This window comes from Pteropus vampyrus, unplaced genomic scaffold, assembly GCF_000151845.1.
Source record: "Pteropus vampyrus isolate Shadow unplaced genomic scaffold, Pvam_2.0 Scaffold1, whole genome shotgun sequence".
Classification (NCBI taxonomy): Eukaryota; Metazoa; Chordata; class Mammalia; order Chiroptera; family Pteropodidae; genus Pteropus; species Pteropus vampyrus.
Genome location: NW_011888782.1, coordinates 35,428,326 through 35,451,998, shown reverse-complemented (window position 1 = coordinate 35,451,998; position 23,673 = coordinate 35,428,326). Strand labels below are relative to the sequence as shown.

At 32.7% G+C, this 23,673-nt stretch overlaps 1 protein-coding gene across 22 annotated transcripts in view; it reads left to right on the top strand.

Annotated features, from left to right (window-relative positions):
• Positions 1–23,673, top strand: part of DZIP3 (DAZ interacting zinc finger protein 3) — a 96,358-nt gene that overhangs the window by 36,679 nt on the left and 36,006 nt on the right. For 7 of the 22 annotated variants that reach the window (XM_023526786.1, XM_023526851.1, XM_023526815.1 and 4 more), the window contains 12 exons: positions 2,819–2,938; positions 4,149–4,250; positions 5,778–5,870; positions 6,671–6,723; positions 12,364–12,440; positions 14,106–14,723; positions 16,818–16,850; positions 17,080–17,205; positions 17,897–18,066; positions 18,861–18,905; positions 21,215–21,265; positions 21,729–21,754. In XM_023526786.1, coding sequence (XP_023382554.1) covers positions 2,819–2,938; positions 4,149–4,250; positions 5,778–5,870; positions 6,671–6,723; positions 12,364–12,440; positions 14,106–14,723; positions 16,818–16,850; positions 17,080–17,205; positions 17,897–18,066; positions 18,861–18,905; positions 21,215–21,265; positions 21,729–21,754 — 1,514 coding nt within the window. Of the gene's footprint in view, positions 1–296; positions 455–624; positions 1,927–2,818; positions 2,939–4,148; positions 4,251–5,777; positions 5,871–6,670; positions 6,724–12,363; positions 12,441–14,105; positions 14,724–16,817; positions 16,851–17,079; positions 17,206–17,896; positions 18,067–18,860; positions 18,906–21,214; positions 21,266–21,728; positions 21,755–23,673 lie in introns of those variants that run through there. The other 15 variants (XM_011383881.2, XM_023526990.1, XM_011382992.2 and 12 more) reach the window with 9 other exon arrangements.

The following is a 23,673-nucleotide window of genomic DNA, read 5'->3' as shown; positions in this document are numbered from 1 at the left end:
ATAACATTATTATTATATGTTAAAATATTTTTATACTGTTTTGAAAATAGTGACTGCCATGAGTAGTTTCATGAGTACTCAGCCACCATTCCAGCTTCCCTGGACTGCCTGCCAAACCTCTCTCCTCATATGTCTCTATAATCCAATAACTAAAGCTTTGATGTCCAGTAGAGCAAAATGCTTCCATGATCCTACTCTGGCTCTAGGCCAGCATGTTCTTAATTTGTTACGATTGGTGCCTGTCAGACCACAAAAGTCTTACTTCCCAGACATTATGATTAGTTTGTTTTTTTCAGGGAACCTGGATAGCTGGCCTGTACCTCTTTATCTGGCACTGAGGAATTCTAGAAGCCTGCTCTGTCCCCACATGCTTCTATCCTCATGTGACTTTTTAAAATGAACTCATTCTGGTAGGGGAAGATAGCATCCCTGGAGATGCTGGCACCTTAGCAGGGTGAGGCCCTTTAATATAGTTATTAATATTTAACATTACCTTTGTTCTGCCCTTTTGAATTTTTAATTTCAATAATTATTTCAGCTGTTACCTACCAAGAGTCAACTATGATCTACCAAAAGACTTTTTTTGTTATGAATGTTCTTTTATAAGTTTTTTAAATAACATCTCATTCTTTTTTCCAAAACTGCATAATATATTAGAGATAAAAGTTAGCTAGATCATGAAAGGCCTATTAAGCCAAATAAGGGGCTCAGTTTCGATCTTGAGAGTAATGTGTAACCCCTGAAAACTTTTAAACAATAGGATGATGTAATCAAAGTATAATAAAATATGAATTATAGAATTTAGGACTTTGAATAGTTTCTGTATTTAGGGTAAGGAAGAAGTTAAGAAAGTTACAAAAATTAATAAAATAGTTACCAATTAGAGTTAGTCTTCTAAAGAAAAATAAGGGACTAGGACAGAGAAAATGGAAAGCACACACAGACACACACTTATACCTGCATATATCCATATTTATCCATTTGTATATACGCATAAATGTGTATGTGTGTCTGTGTATGTATAGTGGTTAGGAAAAGCCTCTTTGAGAGATGATATTTAAGAAAGAGGGTTGGAACCAAAAGATTGAGAATGGAACTAGCTCTGTAAAGAGTAGGGAGAAGAACATACTAGGTTAATGGAATAGAATACGAAAAGGCCCTTGAAGGCTTTGAAGAGCAAGTTTGAGAAACTTAAGAAACTATGTGAATTTTATAGTGAGTGAGGCTAGAGATGAATTTGAAAAGAGATCAAAGATGGCTATATACACTAGGTTTAGATTTTGCAGGTTCTGCAGGACCTTGCAATTAGATCTTAGTATTGGTTCTGGATTTTGTTTTAGGTACTTTGGGAAGCCATTGAAGTGTTTTAAGCAAGGAACTGACATAATCTGTTGCTTCTGTGTAGTGCTTTGGAGCAGTATAGTCACAGAAGAGGAGAACTAGTTAGGCAGCTATTAAAGTCAGTAATCTAGGTAAGATATAAAGAGGCAGATAAAAATGAAAGAGTGGAAATAGAAATGAAAATTCGCAATATAGTTTGGAAATAGAAATGAAAGAATTCACAATATAGTTTGGAAGAACACTCAATAGTACTTGCTGATATATAGCATATAAAGAGTGATAGAATCCATTATGCAATGGATGACTTCAAGATTTTGGCTTGAAGCTGAATAGATAGTGGTAGTTAAGATTGATGTAAGTCCCATGAAGGCTAACTATTAACCTGTTAAGTTCACTGCTGTATCCTTAACATTCCTTGACATTCACAACAGCCTGGCCCATAACAAACACTCAGTAAATATTTGTTGAATGAGCGAATGCCAAAGATTGGGGTCAGGAGATGAGGAATAAGGAACAAAGAACAGATTTGGTACGGAACCAATAGATCAATATTGAACTACTAAGTTCGAGATCTGTGAAACTGCAGTAAGTAAATACATACTGAGTCCTATTCTTTTGTTTTTGGCATCTCCACTTGGCTCTTGGCTATCCCTGACAGGATATGCTACCTTCGTACTGATAGGTCCTAAAATGCTTCTCTTTTCTTTTTCTGTTATCAATTTAAAATTCTAAATGGCATTGAAAGAATGTTATGAATGGTGAATAGATTCATGAACTGATCTATGGAGGTTTATCATGTTGTATACCTTCAATATGTCAAAAATAATACTATTTGAAAATCTTGTAATACTACCCCTCTAAGAGATAAGTATGAACGACTTGGTCTAAGGACCTATTCAACTTAGACTTGATAATATGTTTCACCTATATTTAATCAGCATTTTAAGATGGGAAATTGCATTCCAAATTGTAAGTCTAAACATCGGAAGCCTATTTTTGTACCCTGCTTCTGCTCATTATGACAATGAGTGGCATATTGTACCACTACAGTAGTACCACTGCCAACATGGTGTCTTGGGGGCCAGTTTGAGCAAAGACTTTCCTGGGATCACAGTGATTTTTTTTTGTCTCTTTGTATACAGATATCAGAGCAAGTAATTCTCGCTCTGAGACATGCAGATGTCTTGCTTTAAGTTAGGATGGTGGAATGAGGCATAGCTTCAAACATAGACTTTTTCCTTTTCTCCATGTTTATATTCAGTAAGAAATTCAGTATTTCTATTTTAAGGCCTTCCTATATATTGTCTACTTTGAGAAAAATAGATTCTATTACTGCTTTTTTAAAAAACACAATGCCTTCAAAAGCAATACGAAATGGTATTACTTAAATTACTTAAAATTACATAAGGTAAAATATTAGAAGAGTTGTCTTATTATTACCAACTCATGAGATTTATTTTTATTTTTTAAAATCTAGGGTCTTCTTAATAATTTTATCAAGACAACTGAAAATAACATAATGAAGCAAACCATTTGCAGCTATCTAGATTGTGAGCGATCTTGTGAAGCTGACATTTTAAAGAACACCAATTATAAGGTACTGTACTTATCAATTAACTGAGCATTTTTAAAAATGTAATTATAAAATTAAACTTAGATAAAAATTGTTATATTATCATATATCAAAATAGTGTTTAAAAAGAGTACTTGGTTTAATTATAGTGGTAATGCAGTTGAGAAGTTGAGTATCTCTGAGAATCATAGTAAGCTTGAATTATTTATATCCTGTGAGCCAATAAAAGAGTGAATTGGTTTTGCTAAGGTTTTTATAACAAGTTGTGTCTCTGAAGTTATGATTAATATCCCTGCCATCATACAGTGGAAATTATCTAAAATATTCTTTACAGTTAGAAATGTTATTTTATATTTATTGAAATGCATTTTACTAAGGAGAAAGGTTGTCAGTCCTGAAGAATTATGTTACTAAGTAAGTGATTATTATCTCTTCTATGGGCCTTGGGAAGAAAAAACATAACTAGCCTTGATTTGAAGAAATTCAGTAAAGTCCTTCAAGTCTAGTTTTCACTGGATCTATCAGAATAAAACTGAGAAATCACAAGATAGGATGAGATATGACTATCAGTGCATATCTGACACCACCTCTAAAAGATAATGGAACTCTCAGTTGAAATGAGTGGATGTTCTGGAATTAAATATGTGGCTATAGGGGACGTAAGGAGAATGGCTGCCTAAAAAACATCGTCTAGAGAATGACAGTGGGGAAGGATTTTATATGTCTTTTCGTTTTTGTAAAAAGGAAAACTCAGACTGAAAGAATACATTTTATACTGAATTACAAATAAAAATAGCTATTATAATGGGAATATAAAAAGAGAGAGACATGATATGTACAGAAAAATGGAGTCGGTGAGGAGGAGGAGAAAGCCAAGATCTATTCAGTAGAGTAAATCAGGAATTGGGAAGTGGGCCTGGAAGTACAATGCTTAGGGTGGGGTAAGTTCAGTCTTGGTTTAGGTGACATGGTGAAATAGTTACAGTTTGCCAGGCAAACATCAGGGTTCCAGTCACATGGACAATATGTAGTGGCAGGAAGTCCTGGCCACAAAGTTTATATTTTTGTCATCCAAGCAGTCTACGTATTTAGAGAAGCAGAGCTGTAGTTCGCAGGGAGGGTACACTGGGAAGGACAAGAAACTTGTAAAGTTAAAAGTGACTTAAAGTAGTATTTTGTCTACCTATGTGAATTCCTATTTTCATGTCAACAGCTTACTTTCATTCTTTTCCAGGGATTTTTTCAGTTAATGTGCAGTAAAAGCTGCTGTGTTTATTTCCATAAAATTTGTTGGAAAAAGTTCAAGAATTTAAAATATCCGGGTGAAAATGATCAGGTACTTTATTTGTTTTTCCTTCAAAACTTTATTACAGCATATTTTCCTCTACTCTTTTCTTTTTTTTCCTCTTTCCTCTTTATTTCTTTCTGTTCACATCCTTTCTCCTCTATTTTTCTCTTTCCATTTTTCTTTCCTTATTCTCTCTGATGCTTTTGTCCTCAACATTCGTTGCTCATCATCACCATTTGTTAAACAGATCTTTGTATGGGATACTCTGCTAGTAGCTTTGCTTAGTGATTTCTAGCAATTTGTTCCTTTCTCTATACTCTTAAGTTTATACTCTTAAGTTTATACTCTTAAGAATAGAAATATTGACCTTAATTTCAAATGCATACAAGAAGCTGCAAAACTGTTACTCTGGGAGCATGAAATCTTGCTCCTTGGAAGTTTTGCTCAAATAAACTCTTATAAAATTAAAAATATATATATTGTATATAGTCACATAAAGGACTTAGAATCAAAGAATAGAATTGCTTAATAAACAGAAAGGATAATTATGCAGTTTTAAGGATAATTTCTATTTTAAGGGTAGAGAACAATGACATTTTAGTCTTCAAAAATCTATTTGTAATTATTTATATTTGTCTAAAATTGTATAACAAAGTTGAATTCTTTTCCACTAAAAGTAAAAATTCAAAGCCTGGTTCTATATTAATAACTCTTTGGTGAGCTAATGACCATAAGTTGGGTCTATAATGTTTGGTTCTAGAGTGTTTACATTGTACAAATGAAAAACTCTAATAAAGCAATTGTGATATAGTAGAGCATTTATTGTATATGAATCTGGGTTCAAGTCCAGATTGAGCCACTTAACTAGTTATTTTTTTTTTACAGTAGGCTGGTAATTTAACTGCTCTGAGACTCATTTTTTCTAAGCCATGAAGTAAGGCTAGTAATACCTACTTCATAAAGTTGTCGTGAGGATTGACAGATAAAACAGATGAACTTGCATTGTTTTACACTAAAATCATTGTATAAAGCATTATTCATTTGTTTAAGCAGTGTGTACTTTTAACTTTCTCTGTTAGGACAGTCAGTATCGCTCAACTTTAAAAGAAAAGTTAAAAAAAGTAGGAAACTTAACAAGAGGAAATAAGGTCAGAACCAGAGAAAAGACTCACATTTTTATTCTCTTGTTTTCATTGGTATCCTCATATATCTGACGGAAACTCAGTATTCCTTTTTATGCTTACTTAAGTAGAACATTTTACTCAAAGTTGCTTTCCCTCTGGACAGAAAATACATCTTAGGCTAGAAAATAGCTACTTGAAGATTTTGAAGTGGAAATGATAAGAGAGAAAAGTGCAATCACACATTTTAAATAGGAAATCCATTAATACGTGAGATGGACTATCTTTGAATAACTAACTCTCAGATGTTTATTCAGATCTTTTGTTTTACCATCTAGCAACAGTCGCTTCCAACTTTATTGAAATAGATATACGCATCAGTAATTGTTTTCTCTTTTTATTGTTTGTATTTTTTCTTTTCATAATTTATTGTTTTTTCTGTTGATAACTTTAGAGTTTTAGTGGGAAGAAATGTTTGAAGGAAGGATGTACAGGTGACATGGTAAGGATGCTACAGTGTGATGTACCTGGAATTGTTAAAATCTTGGTGAGTATCTTTTTCTGATTTTTCTTACTTCTTTTCACTGGAATGGTATTTTGGGCTTCAAACACACTTGGGAATCATAATATTAGTATTCAAGCCTAATTCTCCTTGATGATGACTAAGCATTCTGACTTTTCTATTACTTTGATTTCCCCAAAGTAGTATTTAAATGGTTCTTAAGAATAAGAAAATTTAAAAAATAAAGACACACACAAACATACCTAGAGAGAGAAAGAGAGAATGAGAGAGAGAGACAAAGTAGGCCATGGCTGTACCAATGAGAAAAAGATGTCATGAACCAAGAATGCTAATCTAATTCTGTGCCACTGAAGATTAAAAATGCTTTTAGACTGGCCGAACCTCTTTTAGTCTATAAACATCTTCCAGTGAAAATATCTACGGAAATCACGTATACTACCTGTTACATAAAATGTATTCAAATGATATCTATTTTATTTTTTAATTAATGAGATAGCTTGTTGAATTTTTAGTTTATAAGTAAATAGACCAAAATTATAAATAGAAATATGTATTTTCTTTTTCTTTAGTTATACTCTTTGTATTTTAGATTTGACATTTAAATCCTATAGAGATGTAAAGTAAAATTGCTTTTTAAGATAAACTCTATTATAGTCTGTTGTTTGATTAGGATTGTTTATGGCTCACCTTGTTACTTCTGTTTTATTTATATTTTCTATAGCTTCATTCTCATTGTGTTTTTCAAACATTAAGGCTACGAGTAACATTAAAGAATTTTGAAAATTGAACTATTTCAGGGCTCTTTTTTTTCTTATCATTTCCAGTTTGAAGTTGTGAGAAAGGACGAATATATAACCATTGAAAATTTAGGAGCAAGGTAAGCTTGAAATAAAACATTCTACTTTTTTTCTGAGCTGCTTATGTTTTTCAGTTGCTGCTTCTGTGTTTTTGTCGCTTGTTAGAGCACCATTAAATTTAAAGGTAGTATTGTGTGGGAAAATGGTTTTTAATTGATATTTGTCTCACCCTCTCTCTTATCATTTTGTAGACATTTAAATTAAAATGCAGGAAAGGAGAAATTATGTTGATACTTTCCCCTTAAGTATGAAAATACTCTTTTCCTTAAAACAAACATTTTTAAAGTTATTTAAATTAGGTCGTTATGATATAAAAACTTTCTCCTACCTTTTAAAACTCATTTAGGCCTCTTAGCTTGACTGACAGAATCGTCTTGTTGCTTAGATGAGAAAACTTTATCACAGAAGAATATACAGTATAAGCTGGAAATAGAGTGTTGTTATTCATAGAGGTATAGAGTATTGTTATGGAAATTAGAAATTTCAATATAAAAACTCCTAATCTATTGATTCTCTTCTGTTTTAAAAGTAAATGTCTACCATTTTTCAATCTATCAAGGACATTGCATTGATATCTAAGGCATTAGTTTTCCCTTATGAGCTAAATGAAACCCAGATCTTTATCTCTCGCATAGATCACACTCCTAAAATCTAGATATATCAGCCTGCATGCTGGATATCTCCACTTTTATTTTTCAAAAAGATGTATAGTTCAGCATGACTGCAACCGGACTTGCAAAGTCTTCCCAACACTGTTCTGTAACATTTTTTAAGGCCAGTCAATTCTACTTTTTAAATATATTGTAAATGCCTCCTTTCCGTACTTCCACTAAACTAAATGAAGTTATTATTTCTCTCTTGGAATTCTGAAACAGCTTCTAAACTGGTCTTTCTAAACTAGCCTTAACTTTCTCCAATCTATCATTTATGTAGCCATCAAGAGCACTTTTCTAAAAGGAAAATTGAAATATATCACTTTTTTGCTTGAACGTATTTCAGAGGCTTCTTGTTGCTCTTAAGTTCAGACTCCTTAGCTTGGCTATTCAGTCACCTTGGTCCCTGCTGACCTCACTAGTATCATCTCTTGTTATTCTTTTCTTACTCAATATGCAGCAACTATACTGGGCTTCTTTTAGTTCTTGATTGTTCCATCCATTTTACCCCTAGGCCTTGCCTAAAATACTCTACTCCTTTGCCTGGTGAAAGCTTCTGGAAAGCTTTACTTAGATTAAATTAGGTATTTCTTGTCTTTTTGATAATAGCCATTCTAACAGGTATGAGGTGATATATCATTGTAGCTTTGATTTGCATTTTTCTGATGATTAGTAATATTAAGCACCTTTTCATATATCTGTTGTTTATTTTATATCTTCTTTGGAAAATGTCTATTCAAGTCTATTATTGATTTTAATTTGGATTTTTTTAAAATTAATTGAGTTGTATAGATTCCTTATATATTTTAGATAATAACCCCTAATCAGATATATGATTTGCAAATATTTCCTCACTTTTTTTTCTTTTTTTTTTTTACCTGCAATCGTTTATTATTTGAAAGACCTTAGATATACAAGTGGAAGCAACACGTGTTGTCGGGAGTTTAGCTAGAGCAGGAACTGCTAGAGTCACTTATTGGAGATTTACTAGTTTTTTTTGGTGGTGTCATGCTACATGATTCTTCATGATCTTTGTATCCATTGGTATCTGAACATTTGAGTATGTGGTCTCTCCTCTTGCAGACTTTAGTTTTTATTTTAGTAGAGAAAGAACTTCACCAGTCAGCTCAGCTTGGGGTATTGGATGAGTCAGCTGGTAGTGTCTGTAGATAAGTGTGGCTTCTAGTTACATGAAGCCACAGCCTGTGCTCCAAGGTTGGAGATGAGGTTCTTCTGGCTGGACTTCATGGTTGGGTCAAACTTGTGGCTGGGCTCCATATTCAAGTGGAGCTGCTGGCTGGACACCCTGATCAGGTGGGGCTGACAGCTATGTTTTACAATTAGGTAGGGCTCCTAGCTATGCTCTGCAGTTACCTCTGGTCATGTAGGTTTGTAGGCTTTGATCCTTTTCAGGGCATTGCCACTGGGTGAATTCTGTGATTGGGCAGGGCTTTAGGCCATGGCCATAATTGCTTCTGGTTGAGTGGATCCTCAGGCTGAACAGATGGTACTACTGGCTGGACTTAATATTGCAGGTGGAAACACAGGCCAGGCTTCATGGTCAGATGGGGTCTTAAGCTGCACTCTGAGATCAGGTAGGGCCACAGGCTATGCCCTGAGGTTGAGCAGGGCCACAGGTTGTGCTTTGAGATTAGGAAGGTTGTTAGCTGTGCTCTGCTGTTGAGTGAGGTTGCTGTCTTGAGTGATTCTTGCTAAATTTGAGCTATTGAGGATATGAACAAGGGTGGGGCCTAGTTAAAAAAGAGCCTGACTAGAGTTTGGTCAAGGAGAGAATCTTTATTACCAGATTCAATTTCTAATATGTTTAAAGGATTTCTGCACTATGTTCCTAACAGATATTGATCCACAGTTTTCTTTTTATACTAACTTTGGTGATTCTGGATATGGTGTCAAGATAATGCTGGCCTCTTAAAATGAGTTTGAAAATGTTCCTACCTCTGTTTTGTCAAAGAGTTGCTGAGAATTGATACTGTATCTTTTATAAATGTTTTAAACATTCACCAGAGAAGCCATGTAGAACTAGAATTTTCTTTGAGGTTTTTTTTAAAGTAGTAATTAAATTTCTTTAAGAGACATATGGCTATTAAGATTATTTTTTTCTTGAATGAACTTTAAAAGTTTTAGTTTTCAGGGAATTTGTCAGTTTCATCCAAGTTATAAATATTCATATGATCCCTTTATCTGTAGATGCTGGAGCGATGTCACCTTTTTCATTCCTGGTATTGGCAATTTGTGGGTTTTTTTCTTTTTTTTCTTGATTATGCTGGCTAAATGTTTAACAATTTTGTTACCCTTTTCAAAAATCTGGATTTTTAAAAATTAATTTTCTCTAATATTTTTCTGTCTTTAATTCATTGATTTCTTTCTTTGTTATGTCCTTCTGCTTGCTTTGGGTTCAGTTTGCTCTTTATTGTTTTTTTAAGGTTAAAGTTTCATGACTGATTTGAAACCTTTTTTACCAACTAATTTCCCTTTAAGGATTGGTTTTTGCTGTGTTTCTTCACACATTTTGATATGTAGGCTTTTTTTAAATGTTTCAATTCAAGTTTTTTTCTGATTGTGTGTTTGTGCTTTTTAATTGCCAAATATTTGGGGGATATTTCAATTATCTTTCTAGATATCGAATGCTAGTTTAATTCCCTTGTGGTCACAGAACATATTTTCTAGCATTACAGTCTTAAAATTCATGGAGATTTATTTTATGACACCTAATATTGTATATTTTTATTAATGTCTCTTGCATTTGAAAAAAATCTGTATGCTGCTGTTGCTTTTGTTTAGTGGAATAGTCTGTACATTCGCTAAGTTGGTTTATTAGTTTTATTTCTGTATTCTTTATTATTTGTTCATTATCTGCTTATTTATTATCTATTATCTGTTTATTCTTTCAGTCACTAAGTGTTGAAGTCTGATATCAGTATTTTATCTTTGTCTATTGTCTATTTATGAATTTTGAAACTACTAGATTCTACATAGATATTTAGGGTTATTATCTTTTTTCTTTTTTTTTTTTAGGCAAGGCAACCCTAGGTTGACCTCATAGATCGCAAGGACCTTGTCAGTTTACAATCCCTTATGTATGTATGTATGTATGTATGTATGTTTTTATGTATGTATGTATGTATGTATGTATGTATGTATGTATGTATTTTTTATGCCTCCAGAACCTGGTCTTCCTAGGTAGAGTCTCCCATCCAAGTACTAACCAGGCCCGACCCTGCTTAGCTTTCGAGATCAGACAGGATTGGACTTGTTCAGGGTGGCATGGCCGTAGACTTATGTTTTTTTTCTTGATGATTTGACCCATTTATCCTTCTGTAACATCCCTTGTTACCATTGATAATACTGTTTTAAGCCTCTTTTGTCTGATATTTATATGGCTATTATAGTTTTCTTTTTATTAGTATTTGCCTGGTATATCTTTTTGCATTCATTTACTTCAATTTCTGCATATAGTTTCTTATAGACAGTATAGGTCTTGCTTTTTTTATATCCAACTTGACAATGTCTATGTTTGAATTGAATGATTTATTCCATATAAATTTGCAGTAATTACTGATATTGTTGGATTTAAATCTCCCGTATTTTTGGTTGTGTTCAATTTTCATCTATTTTTTGTTTTTAATTATCTGGGGTTTTTTTTCCTTTTTTTTTTTTTTTTAGTGTTTGCTCTCAGACTTATGCTATATATTTTTAACTTAGAAAAATCTATTTTCAAATAATATACTACATCACATATAGTGTACAAATCTTACAGTAAGTAATTCCATTTTTTCTCATCTTTTGTGCTGTTGTTGTCATGTTTTACGTCTGCATATTTTGTAAATCCCATAATATATTATTACTTAGAAGTGTAGTTTAATTTTTTTGTTTGGAACGTTATATACATTTAAAAAGTTATGTTTTCTATGCTTTTTAACTATACATTGTTGGTGTGATTTATTCTTACTATTTTCATTTCATTACTATAATTTATTATGTGGCTATACTACTTTAATTATTCTACTACTGAAAGACTTATGGGTTATTTTAAAATTTAGGTTGTAATAACAGCGCTATGAAGAACATTCCTATACATCTCTTCAGGAGTATATGTGCAGAAAATTTTCCAGAATATACAGCTGGGAGTAGAATTGCTCAGCCATTTATACATATTTTCAACTTTACTAGATTTTGCTGAACTGTTTTCCACATTGGTTTTACCAGTTTACACTCCCACCAACTGTATAAGAGAATTCCTCTTATTCACTAATTTTGCTTATACTTCATATTGTTAGAGTTTAAACTGTTTCCAGTGGTTGGCAGTGTTATTGGCGGCACCGGAAACAAAATCAGTTAAAATATCCGTCACCGAAATCTCTGTCCTCATTAAACTTATATTCTAGTATTATCTGAGTTTTTGATTTTTTTGTTTTGTTTTCTGAGGAAGAGTTCATTTCAGAGCTAAGCCACAAGTTTTTTCATCTGTTTTATGGCAACATTTACTTAGTGTTTAGTCTATTTAATAAATTTTGCTACTTTTCCCTGAATTTTTTCTAATTATTTTTATTGATGTTACGCTAGTTTCCCTCTCTCTTTTTTTAATCACTTGTCATTATATGAGTTGAAGTTTCTTGGAATAGCTGTTAGTAGGAAGATTCTATGGTAGGGAGGGCCTGAGAGAAGGTCTAATTTTGCTGTTTTTTAACAATGTAAAGTTTTTTTTTTTTTCTGCAACCATACAGCCTTCTTGCAGATAAGATAGATGAGTGATTTTTTTGAAGAGGGGGGGTATGAAATCTAGAAATTCTACTTGCCTCTTAATTCCAATGAAAATGACAATGCAGAGTTGTCATTGGTGGTTTTTGTTTGTTCATTCATTTTTCTCCTTTGCTTTTAAATTATTTCTAGGAGGAAGAGAAGAAAGTGCTCACTTACTTAACGATGCTGATACCAAAAATCTGACTGACTTTGGTATTAACTGTAACAATTTTTTTTCACTTTCAGTTATAAAAAGTTGATGTCTCTGAAGATAACTGATACTGATATAAGACCGAAGATCAGTTTAAAATTTAGTACAAAAGGTATTATTTTATTTTTATATGTCTTTTATCAAAAAATATGTTTAAATTTTTGACTTATTCTGTAAAGTATCATGCCATTAACAACCATGTGTTTATTTGTGTTTGTCATCCACTGGGCATCACTTGGCGTAGGCCGGAATTCATGGACAGAAAGATCAGCAAGTGTATGGTTCTCACATTACCTAGGCATCCTATAGAGAGGTTTGCTAGGTCTGGTGCATAGCTCTGACTTCACAGAGAGTGGCTTCAGCAGATGTTCCCTACTAACCCTCCTCCCTTGTTGCATTCCCTGTTAATAAAGCAAAATGGAAGGAATGAACATTTGGGGCTCAAGGCAAAGTAATCTAAACTTAGGTGCCAGCTGTTTAGGACTGTGCTAGTAAATGGCAGCTGCTCAGCATTTGGAGAACTTACGGGCTCCTAGTCCCATGGAAGAATAGTTTGGAAGAATAGTTTGGTGGCGTTCCTTCTTGCTAGGGGGAATGGATGTTCCTGACCCTAGTCTGCTTTTTATTTGGCAACTCAGAGAAAACTCTCTGAGTCATTTGCTTTGTAATTTGCTTGCCCCTACGATGCATATCAAGTATATCAAGCAAGAATATTAGTTTAAATTTCTCTTGAAACACAGAATCATAAAGGGTAAAATAATAAAGCTGTATTTTATGATAAACACATTTTAAAAAAATTCAGACAACAAATATGCCATATTCTACATTCTTACTACTTTCTAATTCATCTTAGTCTACTTTCCTCCTTTGGAAGTGCTACTAAATCAGAAAAATACCAAACAGGTCAGTCACATGCCTTATTCCATTTCATTGATGAAATATCCACTTTATCATTAATCTATTTTTTAAGAGGGTAAGAACATAAGGTTCATTAGATAAGTGTGTCTCAAACTTTAATGTATTTTTAAATCATCTGGTGATTTTGTTAAAATGTAAGTGCCAATTCAGTAGCTCTCAGGTAGGGCCTGAGATTCTCCTTTTCTAACAGACTCCCTCCCATGTGGATGCTGAAGCTGCTGGTCTATGGCCTACGCTTTGTGTAGCAAAGCATTAAATCACTTTATGTTTCTTGATATCATTCTTTGTTGTATAATATGGCAGCCACTAGCAATATGTGGCTATTCAAATTTAAATTAAGTATAATTAGATAAAATTTCAAACTTAGTTTCTTTGTCAGACAGCAACATTTCCAGTGTTCAATGACTAGTGGACGGTGCAAATCTAAAACATTTTTATTATAGCAAATTCTGATTAAGTAAGTGCTGATTAAGATAGACTATAATTGCCTAAGTAAAGTATAATTAAACACTGGCAGTTACAATTCTTAAAAATCTTTAGAATTGAAGTCCTAATATTTTTATGCCATTTGGTTGCCAAAGCTCATTTACTTGAACAAAACCCTGGATGGTTGAAAGGCTTCTTTGGTGATTAGTATTTGTGATTACTTTTGCTTGTGAACATGTTTTTGTTTGGATTTTTTGGCTACTAGACAGATAGCAGCATACTTATTGAGCACTAGCTGTAGCAAAGCACTTTACTGTACTTCATTCTTTTGGAATAGTCCCTCTCCTACAGGAGCTTAGAATGTAATAAGGGAAACCACATAGAAAAAGAGCATTAATGTGGAATGTCTTGACTTCTCAAAATTCATTTTCAGATGAAATGCCTGTCTTCAAACTTGATTATAATTATTTCTATCATCTGCTTCATATAATTATTATTTCTGGTACTGACATTGTCCGGCAAATATTTGATGAGGCTCTGCCACCCCCTCTTTTGAAAAAAGAGCTTCTTATTCACAAGAACGTGTTGGAACCCTACTACAACCATCTTTGGACAAATCACCCTTTGGGTGGAGCATGGCATCTGCTTTATCCCCCAAACAAGGAGCTACCACAGTCCAAACAGTTTGACTTATACCTCCTATTAGCTCTCATAAAACATTTGAATGTATTCCCTGCACCCAAAAAAGGCTGGAACATGGAACCACCATCTTCTGATCTCTCTAAGTCTGCCGACATCCTGAGGCTGTGCAAATACAGGGATATACTCCTTAGTGAGATTTTGATGAATGGTCTCACTGAGTCACAGTTCAATTCAATTTGGAAAAAAGTTTCAGATACTCTTCTGCGCCTTGGGATGAAGCAAGAGGACATTGACAAAGTGAAGGAGAATCCCATTGAGAATATCGCTCTTGATTACCATCAGCTGTCCATCTACCTAGGCATACCAGTACCAGAAATCATCCAGAGGATGTTATCCTGCTATCAACAAGGTACAAAACAATTATTTACTTTAGCCAGTAAACTTTCATCGAGTGTCTGCTATGTGTCAGACACAGTGTTAAGGGCAGGAGGTGTAGTGAGCTCACATTCTTGGGACAATAGACTCATCAAGAAACTAATAGAAATTATAGTGCTAGAGATGTTCCAGAATACCATGGAAAATCCTAGCCTAAGAGAATCCAAGAAAACTTCCTGGAAAATATAACATTTAAAGAATTCCTAAATCATATGTAAAAGTTAGCCAAGTGAAGAAGATGGAGAAGAATGTTTCAGAAGGAAACAAGAAAAAGGTATAGAAACAAAAATATAATGCAGGGAACTAAAAAGTTTGACCTTAAAGTAGATTAAGTAGTGGATCGTAAAGGTATTAAAGTAGGGGAGCATTCATAGAGAATACATTCAAGAGGATTTCTTTTACCATGTTGAGGAGTTTGTATTTTCAAAAAGGAATCGTTGAACGTTTTTTAGAGGAATTTTCTCACTTCTACAAAATTAATGATGCCTAAAACCATGCAATACTGATACTGTGTGTTTCAAGGATACCATTTTAGACTCCATGAGTATATGTTTCTCTACCTTTCTAGCAGAATCTTGATGTTTAAAAATTCGGCAGCTATCTAGTGGCCATGGGTAATTTTAAAAATTAGGTAACATTTATGCAAGTATCTAAAGGCAGCAGTGGCCATTCCTAGGCACTGTATTGATATGGAAAAGACCTCAGACCACCTTTCCCACATTCCAGGATAGTCTCTGAGCTGTCATCGTGGAAAGCGGAGTTCAAGGCACATCAGCATCACTGAAACCCTTGCGCTATTCTGCTTGACTTTTCCTGATCTTGTTATTAGCCATACTACGTGGTGAGCAACTAATGACCACACTGAAGCTATTTAAACATACAACTTGCCAAGTTTCTAGTAATTGTTGAACTAGTTCTTCAGAGATGATTGCTAGGCCCCTATCCCATTTCTTTTACTAAGGCTCTGGGATACCATTATATTTTCCTGCTTAACCCTTAAGAGCTTTCTTTGAGTATAAAAGAAGAGACTGCCGAGTTTGATGGTATAAGAAAGTGAGACAATAACCGTTGACTTATAAATTACACAGTTTTTTAAAAAAAATACATTTAGTCTATTAAGATTTTAAATGACAAAAACATGAGAATATAAAGGTAATATTGAGGAAAGTGCTTTGAGCACTAAATAAATTCAAGGTTATTTCAAGCAATTCTCAGGTAGTTTGAAGAGCTTATTGAAGTCTCCTCAATAGAGGCTTTCCTAACATCTTATATCTACTTCCGAGTAGTTATTAAAGCTACAGTTTTCATTTGTGTATCCGATTATTTGATTAATAATCCATTGTCCCTAGTAAATATTTATGGAAGTTGTCTTTTTTCTTCATTTAATCTCTAGAGCCTGATATAATATTAATGGGAAAGAAGGGAGTGCTATCAGGATCATTCATACTGCTAAAGAGGGGATGGGGGTTGGGGGGCTGGGAGAATGGGGTGAAGGGTTAAAGAGGTACAAATTAGTAGTTGATAGATGGTCACAGGGATGGGGAACATGGCATAGGGAATGCAGTTAGCATTAATGTAATGGCTAGGTGGAGAGCCAGAGGAGAGAAAGAGCAATTCGAGGGATTGTTTTATAAACTACATAAATGTCTAACCAATGTCCTGTATACTTGAAACTAATAATAAAATAAATATTTTTTAAAAAAGTCTCAAACTTCAAATGGAAGTTTACTTCATAATTGGCTATTAAATACTTTCTGACCTTAGACTTTATAAATTATGAGACTTTGTTGCTTGGTTTAAAGTGCTTATATTCTAGGCATTATCTGTTAAGAACAATCAAAATATGTTTACTTTTTTTTGTTTAATCATGGGTTTATAAACTTTATGTTATAATCCAAAGATCATGCCTATTTATACTAGATTCATGAGTGAAGCTAATTCTTTTTATAGTTAGTTATAAAATTACTTGGTGCAGTGTAAAAATCTTTTGGCTTTTCTTAGTCCCAGGCAGATATTTGTTGGTTGTATCTTCAGTTGCATATCTAAATGTTTTCTTTATGTATCATAGGAATTGCTCTACAGTCAATAACTGGCAGTCAACGTAAGTATGTTAAAAACAAAATACCTAAGTGACCTTTCAATTTGAGATAGCAAAGGGGTCCCTATAAGAGTCTTACTGTATCATAAACTGCAATTGTTATGAGCTTGGAAAATCATGTTGTCAAATTATTATTAGCAGAATCTAGTATGAGCCTTTTTACTCTGCGTTGGTCTTAGTGCATGTGCCCCAGGGTTTATCTAAGCATAGTATTTTACTTTTTGATACATAGGACACTTCAACAGGCAAAAATGCCTACCTGCTTGCTCTACCTGCTCATATATGCTGCTCTGTAGCTTATGTAGCTTTTATTTGGTTATCTATCAACTGTTAAAGCTGTATACTTTTTTGCTGCATGGTGAGTTGCTAATTTAAATTTCTATTTTTGTGCTTTTTTTTAAATGTAATTCATATTGTACAATTAAAATTTACTTAAGAAAACAACACCATGGGTTTTGTTTGGAGTAAAATTATACTTAATAATACTGTGGGTTTTGTTTGTACTCTTTGTGACCAGTCAGGTGAAATTCACAAATTTTGAGATTGAATCTCTAGGGCATTATCAAGGAGTATAGTGTCAAAGAGGAAGTCACCTAATAAAGGGCTGATACACTTTCAAAATCTTTGGTTATGAAAAAGAAGGAGAAAAGAACAAAAATAGACCTTCTAGCTTTCTTTTTAGATATGTTTTAGATTTATGTCCTAAAGTAATTCTACTTACAGTATTAATAGGGGTCAGTTTTAGGATGCTCAAAAACTTAGTATTTAGAGTCAACTTAATTTCTAGAATATCTAAATATGTAGAGTTTACTTAAGATAACAATAAAGTATCTTAGCATTTGGGTTCATACTGATTGGTTCCAGGTTAGTATATATATCTACTATTTGGTCATTGGTAAATGATCATTTCATCTAGTAATTGAACAGAGTAAGATGTCTTCTCATTCTGTTTCTGGAATGGTGTTTGGGGAGGTAAATATATTCATAGTAGTGATAAGAGGCTAAAATTGTGTACATCAGATTTTGAGTGTTTCGTCTTTAACATATAGGTATTGAAATAGAAGAATTAAAGAATGAGGAAGAAGACCTAAGTCCACCTCTCATGGAGTACAATATAAATGTGAAGTCAAACCCTGAAATACAGTTAGCAGAAATGAATAAAGATGGGGCATCAATACCCAGTGAATCTTCAACAGAATCTATTAAAGATCTCCAGGAAGTATAAGCTCTTGTTAATATTTAAATTAGAAGAACTTAATTAGAGCCTTTAGTTTGTTGCATGTACTATATTTAAAGGATCTCAGACAATTTTAGTTTTATATTTATCATAGTATTCATACAAAGTTTGAATTGGAATGGTTCTTTCCCCAGTACTTCCATAATCTTTCTTGCATTAACTGTTTATTCTGCCAACATTTATTGAACATATATTAGGTACCAGGCACTATGCTAGACTTTTGAACATGTTTGTTTCTTCTGATTGTTGAGAGTGTATGTGGGGGCTTAGTAGAATGTAGAAGAAAGCATAGTGGACAATAGGAGAGAGAAAGGAGAAAAAAACAGGGATATTTGCACAGAGGTAGAATTAAAATCATGACGGAATCTCTGTATTACTTTACAGATAAGTGATAACAGTTATTATATAGTCACTGAATTCTTCTTAGGCTTAATTTTTCATCTTCTGAACTTGAAAATGTTGATTTTTTAAAAGTGTTTTCTTCCTTTGTTACTTAGGCATGACTATGTGCAAATGAGGATTTGTGAGCTTTTTTCAGTGGCTAGCTCATTGATGTTATATATTGTTTCTTTATATATCAGTGATTTTTTAAGAGCAGAAGACAGATTAAAATAAAAATGAAAAGGAAAAATTTTAATAGAGTTTAGAAAGAAAATATGATCTATAATATTAGAAGATAAAAGGTTTCAGTAGTTAGAGGAAATGTATTTTGCAAAATAACCCATTGTGCTGTTTGAATTGCATATTAAATAGATGATTTATTTCTTACCTCTCAGGTTAAGAGTAAACCAAAGAAAAAGAAAAAGACTAAGAATAAAAAGGTAAGAGACTGTATTAGCATTATAATAGAAGAATGTCTGATTAGGAGCACTTAGGTATAATATATGGATTCAATGTTAGAACTTAAAATTAGTCCAAGTAGACATATAGCACAGATGACTTGAAAAATGTCAGTGGTTTATTGAATGTGTGATTATAGAGAAGTCTATGTATGTTAGATCCTGAATGACTAAAACTTACAATGTGCCTATTTACTTCTTTAAATCATAATTTACGCATTTAAATATATTGAGAAAGAAATAGAATTAGTCAATTGGAAATTCCATTAATTCCTACATATCACTGTCATTTAAAAAATGCCTACTTAGTGTTTAAAAACAGCTGCTCATCATGTTTCTGCTGATATGTCCAGAAACATTTTTTTTTAAACTTTAAAACATCTTGATTTTCTTTGTGTCTAAGAGTACCAGCAAGGCAGAAATATGCAAAATGGTACAAATGCAAAACTTCTTTTATGACTCTTCCTTTTTTTTTTTTGCCAGTTGAAAAATGAACAAGTTACTGTCTGTAGCACATTTTTAGCAAGAAATTTATTAATTGCCTAGAAAATCACAAGAGAAAGTCAGGAGTCGTTTTGTTTTTTGGCTTAATATTTTTTAATTCAGACTTTATTGTCAAGTTTAAATTAAACAGGGAATAAATACAACTGGGAAGAAATGTAAACACCATTCAAAAATTTATACCCTGATAATATTAAAATTTTCTTATTAAATGTTAGCAACTGTCAGATTTTTTTAACAGCCTAAATTTTTTCCAATTTATTTTATTAAACAAGTTGAGATACTTTGAAGATAATTTTATTAAGATAAAACATTAGACAAGATTTCTTATATCTTACATCTTTTATCTAAATTTTAAAGTATGATACCTAAAACTGCTGAAATTTTTACATACAACCATTTAATATAGAATAGTCCTATTCATATACTTAGTTACTGTTATTTTAAGTGCAAAGAATTGTCTCCTTGTAGTGTCATAAAAAGCTAAGTCAATCCAATGCTCTAAATAGGAGTTCTCCTCACAAAAAATTCTAGCATATAGAAATTTGCTTACATTAAAGAGTGATGACAAAGCCCGTGTGCATGAAATTTGTGTCCTCTATTAATTATTTGTTTTGCACCATCTCAACCTAAAGATAGTTGAAGTCCTAAAATTACTCATATATTACCCTTCCATTAAAAATATTAATTACTCTTACTCCTACTCCCACTTCCCAGCCAAGGGAATTGAGGGTTAGAAATAAGAAAGAGAGGTAAAACAGATGGCAGAAGAACAGCAAAAAGCACTGTGATAAAGCTTAGAGATAAAAAGAAATCTGGCAGGAAGTAAATTGAGCCCTTCAAATAGGATGTCCGCTCTAAAGGAGGGAAGTTGCTGAGGTACCTGTAAGAAGACATACTGACACATGCATTGACATGAAGTTGTCATGGGAGCAGCTAAAAAGGAGTTTCAGAAATACTTAGCTATATTAGATATGTTCATTATGAACAACCAAAAATCTTTTAAACTTGGTTATTCAAGTACACTGGAACCAAGGCAGGAGTTCATAATTCTAAATTGTAGAATCAAACTGGCACTGGACATTAATCAGATACCAAAACACAAAAATCCTTGTCGTATACAGACAATAAGGCAAAATAAATTTGTACGTACATCATGGAATCTGTGGGAAAGGAGACCCTGAAGTTTCTTGTAAACAAGAGGTGGTAATAGGAATTAATACTGTAACGTATACAAGAGTAATTAATACTCTTAATGGAAAAGTAATATATGAGTAATTAATATTCTTAATATGTGTTAAGTGTCATCAATATTACCTTTAGTATGTTCCCTTTATAACTTTATTTTAATGAACATAAAATTTAAAGCTTTTTAACATTTCCTTTGAATCATGACTTCCATAACATTTCTTTTTAATAAGATTTTTAATATATAAATTTGCTCTCTTCTTACACATAGATTTCCAAGAACTCTCATACTTAGTATAGCATTCCAAAAATGAAAATTCTATGTAACCTGTCCCAAGATACACCAGTAGGTACAAACTCAGCCCCGATACTCACTTCCAATATCTGAATCAATGATTTTTAAGTTGTGTTTCATTATTCAGTAGTAGATTACAAAATCAGTTTAGTGGGTTACAACCACCATTTATTATGAAGGCAATAGAATTAGTAGGAATAAAAAAATTTCCAGAGTTCATCACCCACTGTCTTATAGTCAGTTTGGACTGCTATAACAAACTGTGATAGACTGGGTGGCTTAAACAACAAACATTTATTTTTCACAGTTCTGTAGGCTGGAAATTCCAAGATCAAGGTGCCAGCAGATTCGGTGTCTGGTGAGGGCCCTCTTCTTAGTTTGCAGACGGCTACCTTCTTGCTTTATCATCACACGGCAGAGAGAGAAAGAGAGAGCTGGCTCTCTGCTCTCTTCATATAAGGGTGCTAATTCCATTATGAGGACTCCACATCATCTAAACCTAATTACCTCCTAGTGGTCCTGTCCCCAGTTACCATGACTTTGGGGGTTAGGGTTCAATGTATGAATTTGGAGGGAGGGCCATGAATATGCAGTCCATAACACACATAATATGGGTGAGGTTGATTTTATGGAACTTATATTTTAGCTTTATACTTATGTATAAAGATACATATATAAGTACATTTACATCATGTTGTAAAATGTATTTCTTATGGTTGTGGTCAGAAAAGTGTGAGAAACACTGACCTAAATGTAGTCAGATCACTGTGCTGTATTGACATAGTTGATATAGATTACTAATTCTTGATGCTGTTTTTCAGAATAAGGAATCAAAAGAAGAGCAAGCGTAAGTATTTATTTAATTTTTAAATTTTTCTTAGTGCTTTCAAAGTGTGCTTTGCCAGTATGATACAGACTTGCCTTGGGGAGTGTTCTTATTTAGAGAAGAAAGGACACTTCTTTATTTTAATAAGTTGTCACCTTTTCACAGAAGGTGAGAAAAAGTTAAATTATTATTTATATTGGTAGAATAGAATCTCTCGCCATTTTTCTATAAGGCTACTCAAGAATCATCCAATGTGACTACTTTGTTTGAGGACTAATTTGGATCCAGCATAAAATCTTTTAAATATAGTCTAGATTGCAGTTAGCTAAATCTAGATAGACTAAATAAGACTTAATCTTAAAGGACAGATTATTGTTTGTCCCAGTGACCTGTTTTACAAAAGAGTTTGTTTTGGTTTGTTTTGATTTGTTTTATTTTGTTTAATTAACCTGAGAGGTTTGTTTGTTTGTTTTTTAATTCCAGTTTTTAACAATGAATTTTGAATCTTCAGTGGAAACTTTTAAAGTCTAAAAGATCATTGTGAGTTATATAGCCATTAGATTGATGAGAGTGTAATAGAAGAAGAAAGTAGGGGAGGCAGTCCAATGAAGAGATCATTATACCCACCATAAAGTTTGTTAATTGAAATTAGTACTTTTATAGAACTCACTTTGAGGACATAAATTAATGTATCTTTAAAATGGTAACAAGAACATAATTTGTTAACTTTAAAGCCATCACTTATAGTTGAAGCTTTCTTATTGGTAGTAGATATGATCCATTGTAAGTAAATAGTTCATCATAAAAGCTGGGGTTTTACTTTCTCTGTCAACAGGTTAACCACTAGAGCAATCATTTGTTTGTTTGATTGTTTTGTTTTATTTTCAGACTGTGTCTAAATGCCACAAAAATAACTAACTAAAAAATGAAATAATGTCATCAATCATTTTGCTCATTTTGGCCTAAAATGTAAATGCAAACCTGTATGACCATCAAATCACTCAGGGAGCTTTATCTGTAATGAGAATTTTCAAATATAAACAAAAGCAAAGAAAATAATGTATCACATAAGTATACATACCTGTCATTCTGATTCAATAATTACCACTATTTTTCTACATTTGCTTAATTCTTTAACATTTTTTTCTTTATTAAAGTGTTATCAATCCAGATATTATGTCATTTTACCTCTACGTGTTTCAGTTTGCATCTCTTAGTAATTTGAACATTTTTCGATATTATCACAATGCTATTATCATACTTTAAAAATTTAGGAATAATCTTCTGGAGCTTTTCAAAAATACAGATTTATCTATATTTTTACAGTTATTGAGATGCCTGGAAAATGTAACTTTTTAAAAGATCTTCAGTTAATTTTTAAAATTAATTTTGTTTGGGAACCAGTGGTATACATAGCATTTGATTTTATTGAATTTTCCAAGATGTTTGTCATTCTAGGATACCTCAATGATACCTAATGACTGTTTTATAATATTTAACAAGTTATTCTACAAGCATTAGATATCAATTTTTCTAGGCCTTCGTGGCCTAAAAGAAATAATCATGCATCCTAAAATTACCTTTTCTCTTTCTATTCACTAATAAAATCAAGTCATTTACATTATAAGTAAAAGTGTTATTTATTGTTATCACTCAATGAGATTTAGATGGAAATTCATAGTTACAAAATAATAGACCAATTGAAAGGATAGTAACATGCATTTATATTGTATATAGTCATAAAAATGAGTTAATTGCCATTGTGTGTGTAGTATTTTCATTCTTCTTGTAGTTGTTCCTAGTTATTGAATTACATATTATCACTACAGTTTTTTAAAGGTTCTGTTAACAAAAGAAACCTTCATTTCTAAATCGACTTTGTTGCTGTTTGCAGCCCTCTATTTAAATGTACACTGAACCTAAGTGCTGAAGTTGATTAA